Genomic DNA, 8568 nt, shown 5'->3' with positions numbered 1-8568 from the left:
CATTACTTGACAACCGATGCTGGTGTGTTTACATCCCCGTAACTTAGCAGTTTGGCAAAAGAGACTGATTGAATAAGTACTAGGCTTACAAAGAATAAGCTCTGGGGTCAATTTGCTCGACTATAAAGGCGGTGCTCCAGCATGGCTGCAGTCAAATGACTGAAACAAGTAAAAGAATAAAAGAGTATGCCTCTACTAATCTTAAACCACATTTATAAATGCTGAAGCATACAATTTTTTTATCTCTTTTGTATTCTAATATCAAAGTTTATTTCTTCACAGGAAATAGAGCATTTAGAATACCTTGAAGAAACTAGTCTGAGTTCAGATCTCTCACAAGGATTTGCACTGAAATCATTAACTGGTAATATTTTACTTTCATTTCCCTTCACTGCTTTCTAAATTATCTCCTTTTAAATAGCTTATTGCTTTCAAAAATTTACATTGTATATATTTTTCCGCCATAAAATCAATCCGATCACTTTGAATTGTCTCTTCCAGAATTGCTTTCATTATTTGTGGAACAAGAAAACATCAAACATCAATATAAGAACAAGTTGGTGGGTTATGTGCTCAATGGTTACTTATGTCTTCGTAAGTTAGTTGTACAAAGAACAAAATTGATTGATGAGACTCAAGACAAACTTCTTGAACTTCTTGAAGAGCTCACCACGGGTAAGTTACACTGCCATTTCTTCCATTAAATTTACCATTTTCCAGCAAACTCAGTAAGCTATAAATGCACCAGAGAGGCTGGCTAACAGAGATGGTAGATTTCACATGTGACAAATGCACAAGGGCAATAAGTACTGACAAACATATGAAATAAGACTGTGTCAACCCTTTAAAACTAGTGTAACCACTTACACTAGCCAGAAACATCCCACTCCTCAATTGATATGTATTGTGTGTGTGATTGCATTGCTATACTCAAGACTATCTGCCCACCGCAACAGAACAGAATTGATATCCTAAAACCACCTTGGCAATGCTTTCCCATGGAGGGCACTGTTGCTGGTGTCACATGCAAAGCAGTGGTGTTAGTGCCATTTAAAAAGCATTGGTGCTAGTGGCACGTACAAAGCACTGGTACTGGTGGCACATAAAAAGCACTGGTGCTGGTGGCACGTAAGAAGCACCCAATACTCTTTGTAAAGTGGTTGGCATTAGGAAAGGCATCCAATTGTAGAAACCAAGCCAAAACAGATTATGGAACCTGATGTGGCTCCTGGCCTTGCCAGCTCCTGTTAAGCTGTCCAACCATGCCAGCATGAAAAATGGATGTTAAGTGGTGATGATATATCACAGCACTTCTTAAATGCTCTTCTGCCTGAGATGTCCTGGTTTTGACGAATGTTAGTAGGAGGTGCACTTGTCAGTTGTTTCTCCTTATTTCTAACATTTGTATCAAGCATAAACCATAAAACTAGCTGTTCAGGTGTTGCAGTTAGAACACAAAGAGCTGGATCAACTGCTGCAAGTATTTGACCTGGCTCTTTAGGTCAGTAACAAGCAGTAAAATACTATGTGAAATAATTAACCATATTAGTAAATCTGATGACGAGCACACCACATGCCAGAAATATTTAATGAATCTAAAGCTTTGTTAAATATTTATCATGCTCATCATCATCAACTTCTGGACATTACTGTCTCAAGTCCTAGAACTCATGGGGCCAGTTATCTAGTTTCTACGGTGCATAAGTGATCGCAACAAGATGCCAGTCTGTTGCAGGGTCACTCATTTACAGATGAGCAGACTAATGTGAAATGAAGAGTTTTGCTCAAGAACACAATGCATCACCCAGTCCGGAAACTGAAACCACAACCTTGCAATCAAGAGTGCAACACCTTAACTGCTAGACTTGAACCATTTCTGGGGTGGATAAAATAGTATTAATTCAGAGCAATGTGGATTGGCAGAACTGTAAGAGTATTGGACCAGTTGTCTTTTGGTACTTGTAGTTCTATTTAGTCTAAGTGCAAATCCTGCATAGTTAATTCTAGCAGCCGAAGTTTCCTCAAATAACTCCTTTCTTGGCAATGGAGAAGTGGTACTGTCAGAGGACAAACAAGGATGCCTTGTATCTGATCCAGTCTTTGCATCCAGACAGCAATGTTTATGATGGCACTGGTGTCATACTGTATTGGCCCAAATTGGCAGCCTTCCACTTGGATAAACATCAGTGACATGAAGAGGGGAGACCTGCAGTGTATGGCCAACTGCCAGTCTTCCTTAAAGATGTCTTGCCAGACCTGTACAGACATATTGCAAATCTATGACCAACAGAGACCTTATATACACCCTATCACTTTAACCCTTTAGCGTTCAGGTTAGTCTATCAAATGTAATGCTTATTTATTGACATTGTTTTGAAATAATAATTCATTATTTCACAGTTTCAAGATTTTGATGATGTGATTGTTTATTTTCATAGTGACATTGTAGGATAGGTGTGAGGTGTGGGATCTGGCTAGTGTGAACCTGAAACAGATAGAATATTTGTGTCTGATATGGCTGGTTTAAATACTAAAGGATTAAATAAAGAAAAGACATGAGTTAATTTAGCCTTTTGTAGCCCTAAAAAGACTATATGGTCATGGTTGGAATGCCTTTGATTATAGATCTGCTCAAATAGTATTGACCTGGGCTAAACAGCAACAAGGATAAAAATTACATTGAAATGGGATGAGGCATGCCTGGACTGTTGCACTGCATTCCAGACAATAAACCACTGCAATTTGGAGTGAATGCTAAGTAGAAGCCTTATATCATTGCTGCAATTGATCTGTGCGTTGCACCTAGCTGTGCAAGTAATTATTTATGTGCACTAAGTCTACTCAGTCAAGGCTGGCCTGAAACTAAAAAACAAAATATCTATAGAGGAGTGGCTGTGTGGTAAGTAGCTTGCTTACAAGCCGCATGGTTCCGGGTTCAGTCCCACTGCATGGCACCTTGGGCAAGTGTCTTCTACAATAACCTCGGGCCGATCAAAGCCTTGTGAGTGGATTTGGTAGACGGAAATTGAAAGAAGCTTGTCGTATATGTATATGTGTGTGTGTGTCTGTGTTTGTCCCCCCAACATCGCTTGACAACCAATGCTGGTGTGTTTACGTCCCCGTAGCTTAGTGGTTCAGCAAAAGAGACCGATAGAATAAGTACTAGGCTTACAAAGAATAAGTCCTGGGGTCGATTAGCTTGACTAAAGGCGGTGCTCCGGCATGGCCACAGTCAAATGACTGAAACAAGTAAAAGATATAAATTCTTAATTACATTTAGACGTTTGATTTTAATTCTGGTGAGAACACATTGAGAGATGTATTTTCAACATGCATAATTAATTAGTAATAAGCTGATAAATAGCTTCCATGATTAATTAGTGATAACCTGATAAATATCTTCAATGATTAATTAGTAATAAGCTGAGTAATATTTTTCACTACTGGTTGTATTCAATTAATGGTTATTTCTAATTTTTCTTTTCCTTTCTCCAGGTACCGAATCAGAAACGAAAGAATTCATGGCAGTATGTGTTCAAACAATCAAGAAATACCCTCTTGATGATTACCGATCCCCAGTGTTCATCTTTGAACGACTCTGCAGTATCATTTATCCAGTAATATATCAGACATTCTTTTTTCTCCTTCGATTCGTCATCAACATAATCATTTACATTTTCATTTAACATCTGTTTATTATGCTGGTATGGGTTGGATAATCTGAGTGGATTTGGTGAGCTGCTGGGATGAACTGAGCCCCAGTGTGAGCTTTGACATTGTCTCTACAGCTGGTTGTACTTCCTAATGCCAACCACTTCACAATGTGTGCAGGGTACATTTTTTTGTTATGTTATCAGCTCTTGTGACATCACCAAGTAACTTGCAAAACAGAAAAAGGGGCAGGGAGCTGGAAATGTGATTAAGTGGGAGGAGTATTAGAGAGGGGGGGAGGTGACTTTGTCAAGTGTTGAGAAGCTGAAGTATGATAGAGGGATAAGCATAGGGGTGTTGCAATGGAGGAGATACATGGCTACACCACATTAAATAAGGGGTGGGTGGAAGTAGCTGGGAAGTAGATATAGATAGTTGTAATAGGGTGCCAGAGCAAAATGTCAAGGTACAAGAAAGCGAGCATAAGAGAAGATACAGACAGTGGATTGGGGGAGGAGGAGGGGGTAGTTTCATAAAAGTGTGAGGGAAGTGAGAGAGAGGGTGGAGGTAAATACAGTGAGTATAATGAACAAGGTGGAGGCGTGTGTGTGTGGGGATATCAGTATGGACAGGTGGTAAAGTGAGAGAGAAAAAGGGACGGGGAGCCCCTTAGAAGTGGATCAAAAGAAAGGATAGATCAAGTAATATTAGATTATCCCATTCTACCGAGGCTGATTTTTGCCTTTCATCTTTTCAGGGTTATTAAAATAAGGACCAGTTGAGTATTGGGGTCAATGTAATCGACGAGCCCCCTTCACTGAAATTGCTGTCCTAGTGCCAAAATTTGAAACCAATATATTTTCGTGTCCTTGTGGCAATTTAAGAAATTAATATTAGATTATCCAACCCCCAAATTTTTGGTCAATTTGAATTTCCCACGACCTGTTGGGGCAAGCGAAAGTGAAATCGTGATGGCACCCGTGCCCAGCGACGCCTTCCTGACACGTGTAAAGACATTCGAGCGAAATCGTTGCTAATGCCGCTGGGCTGGCTCCCGTGCAGGTGGCACGTAAAATACACCATTTTGAGCATGGCCGTTGCCAGTACCTCCTGACTGGCCTTCGTGCCAGTGGCACGTAAAAAGCACCCACTACACTCTCTGAGTGGTTGGCGTTAGGAAGGGCATCCAGCTGTAGAAACTCTGCCAAATCAGATTGGAGCCTGGTGTAGCCATCTGGTTTCACCAGTCCTCAGTCAAATCGGCCAACCCATGCCAGCATGGAAAACCGACGTTAAACGATGATGATGATGATGATGTGTATCATAACAATTTTTGTATTGTGTGTGTTTTACAAAATTACCAGAATTTAGAAGTGTATTAGATTTTGAAAATGTGTTTGCTGTTCTTGTAGGAAGAAAATGATGTGGGTGAGTTCTTCATGATCTTAGAGAAGGAACCCCAACAAGAGGACTTTCTCCAAGGAAGAATGCTGGGTAATCCCTACAGTTCCAATGAGCCAGGTCTTGGACCCCTCATGAGAGACGTTAAAAATAAAATTTGTCAAGGTATTTATTTTTTTCATCTGTAAAATGACTGGAAAATTCATAAAAAGTACACTTGTATTATTTTTAATTACAAAGTGAAATCATTCTATATTCTTTAAACTATGCACAATATTATTTTATATTTTTTTTATTATTTCATTTAAAATTATTATATTATGTAAATTAGTTTATATTTTTAAAACTATGCACAATATCTGTTATGTTAGGTGTGGGTGTAGTATTTATTTTGACTTCAAAAATTTAAATTTAGATTAGGAAAATATCTTCTTTAGCTCTACTACTCCCAAAATCTTTACTGATCCAAAGCTTTGAAAGAAATTCCGTCTGTGAATGTTATTTCCAATATGGTGACTTTGAAGAGTTTCTTTCTCACAGCCATTGCCCTTGTTGCATATAATGAATTTTTATTTAACCAGGTGGCTATTTGCAACATCAGTGATTTTTCAATCACTGTTTTTCATGTATCAGTTGCAACAGATTTTGTCTTGACATGCTGTTGGCAATGAGTATCTGCTACTGACAAAGCCATTTAGCATTACCACAGCCACTGCTGGACAATTTTTTTCTTTGCTACTGATACTTTTTTGTGTTTTTAAATGTCAGGTGAATGATTAGCCATAAGGAGGACATGCTGCATTAATTAAGAATATCTGTTCCAATTATTGAAAAAAACTAATATCAGAATTTTCAGAACCATTTTATTACTAGTCTGAAAAATAAAATGTTAAAAAAATTATTTAGATATTTTGTAAGTAAAAACCCGTTTCTTTTTGTTTTAGATTGTGAATTGGTTGCACTCTTAGAAGATGACACAGGCATGGAGGTAAGACAAATATTTTTAATATGATGTCTTATTTTCACACAAGTTCAGGCAATCTCTAGTTTATCAAAGCTATAAATCTATATAAAGCACTCCAAGTTTTTAATGTCTGCATTATTTTACATAATTATATCTTAAACATCAACTGTCATATTAAGGTAGAAGTCTACCAAGTGTTTATTGTCATATTTAAATTTAATTACACTGTTGTGTGAATACTCTTTGTGCTCAGAAAGGGTATTCAACAGCACCATATTGTTATAACAAGCAAATTCCATTTGGGGTATCATTCTATGAAGAGCAGATGCAATTCCTTCAGTTGTCTTATGCATCTCTCTCCAACTTGGCATTCCAATCACCCTGTAAGATTAGTATATTTTTCTATTGTTTTATCTTTGATATATATTTATATATATGCATGTGTGTGTGTATGTTAAATACATATGAGAAAACATGGCTCTGAACAAAAATTAGACCCTCATCAGCTGTCTGACTAAGGATTATAGCAATTTCAACACTTCAGACAGGACCATTGCATATGGTCCTGCAATAGTTATGCAATAGTGGAGATGAGGTAAAGAAAGTGAAGGAATGTGTGTATGTATTGTATTTACACACATTCATGTATCATATGTGTGTTGTGTGCATTAATATATATATATACGTATAATATTGACTATAAGGCAGTGAGCTGGCAGAATCGTTACCACACTGGGAAAAATGCTTAGCAGCATTTTGTTCATCATTATGTTCTGAGTTCAAATTCCACCAAGATTGACTTTGCCTTTCAAGGTTGATAAAATAAGTACAAGTTGAGTACTGGAGTCAATGTAAACGACTTACTGCCTCCACTCAAGATTGCTGGCCTTGTGTCAATATTTGAAACCAATATTAATAGTGACTGTTGGCTTCTCTGTTTTGTCAGTAAAACTAACTTCTCAAAATACACACATGAAATATCTATTTTTTGTGTGTATGTGTGTGTATATATATGTACATATATATGGATGTGTGTGTGTGTATATATATATATATATATATAATGTATGTATGTATAATGTTTTTTGTTTTGAATTGTGTTTATAGTTATTGGTGAACAAGAAAATTATCAGCTTAGATTTGCCAGTGAAAGAAGTTTACAAGAAGATTTGGGCTCCTGAGCATGGCGATGTAAGATATATTTTGTTTGTCCTAATTCTCTTTAAATGGTTGCTGAACTAGTTACAATTCTGTATTTCATGTATTCTGTTGATTAGTTTGTATTTGTTAGCCAGGAAGTATGTAATTGGAAATTAAAATTTTATAATCTGAATGAAAAATTTAGCTCTTCTTGATTCAACTTGTGCCAAAATTTTGTCTGGTCCATTGTTAAATAGTTTTAACAAAATTGTTTTAACAAGTACTATTCATAGCTTGAATGGACAGCCATGTTAAAGTGGCTACAAATATTACTTGTCAGTACAACTACTGCATTGATCTCTGAGAGAGATTTTAGAACTAAAATTGTTTTAATTTCCTAAAAAAGCCTTTCCTTTCCACCACTTTAGTATATATTCTTTTTATTTATTAATCTTTTCTTTAAAGCATTGCAATATTTAATTTTGAATGTCTTTGAAGATCAAATTACTTTGCCTTCATTTAAAGCTGTATCAATGATGAAATAAGTCTGACTGATTGAAAAGCCTTCATTTCGCGAAACTCTTCACTCACTGGCCATTTATGGGCTTTGACATTTCTGTGTCTGTTCCAATGTCACAAAAAATGGCTGACTGCATAGGATGTCCAATTCCACTATATTTTGATTCTCTGTCATCATCCTTGTTTAATGTCCATTTTCCATACTGACATGAGCTGGACAATTTGATAGGACTGCATTGTACTCCAGTGTCTGCCTTAGCATGGTTTCTATAGCTGGATGCCATTCCTAACACCAACCACTTTACTGCATGTACTGGGTGCTTTTTTTCATGCCACTAGCACTTGCGACGTTACCATGCAGCTTGCAAAACATGGGGTGAGAACTTTATGCTAGGAGAATGTGAAGAGAGGACTAAAATATGAGAGAAAAGAAAATAATTTTAACACTGGCTAGAACTTCTTTACTCCTACCTGTTTCCAAATAAACTAACATATCTTTGAATATTTCATAGTAACTACATCCATCCATCTCACTCATCTTCCAACATTCTTATAATCATGGATTATAGATGTTTTGTATTAGCTGCAACAGTTAAAAGAAAGATAAAATGCTAATCAACAAATATAGTGAATAAAACCTTTATATTTTCCGACCCTTGGTGTCATATCTGCATGATATCTTTATTACATTGTCTTCTATGTTTTGATGTGTTGGGCCTAAATATTTTAATTTCCCTCAGTGTAAGAACGGGGGGGGGGGAACAAGTAATGATGGTCAGTTGGTTCAGAAAACAGTAACATTCTAAAATCACTATGACGATTATATTTATTTTACTGTGTTGAGACCAAAATTTTGTCATTCATATTAATGTGATTTGCTGTGTTTTCTTTTA

General features: G+C 36.7%; 1 protein-coding gene across 1 annotated transcript in view; it reads left to right on the top strand.

Moving 5' to 3' along the window:
• Positions 1–8568, top strand: part of LOC106881733 (E3 ubiquitin-protein ligase UBR4-like) — a 218633-nt gene that overhangs the window by 181952 nt on the left and 28113 nt on the right. The window contains exons 94-99 of the mRNA XM_052975666.1: positions 268–364; positions 502–675; positions 3496–3617; positions 5064–5217; positions 5997–6040; positions 7124–7207. Coding sequence (XP_052831626.1) covers positions 268–364; positions 502–675; positions 3496–3617; positions 5064–5217; positions 5997–6040; positions 7124–7207 — 675 coding nt within the window. The remainder of the gene's footprint in view (positions 1–267; positions 365–501; positions 676–3495; positions 3618–5063; positions 5218–5996; positions 6041–7123; positions 7208–8568) is intronic.

This window comes from Octopus bimaculoides, chromosome 22, assembly GCF_001194135.2.
Source record: "Octopus bimaculoides isolate UCB-OBI-ISO-001 chromosome 22, ASM119413v2, whole genome shotgun sequence".
Taxonomy (NCBI): domain Eukaryota; kingdom Metazoa; phylum Mollusca; class Cephalopoda; order Octopoda; family Octopodidae; genus Octopus; species Octopus bimaculoides.
The sequence above is the reverse complement of the archived record's forward strand: the minus strand, read 5'-3'. Positions and strand labels throughout refer to the sequence as shown.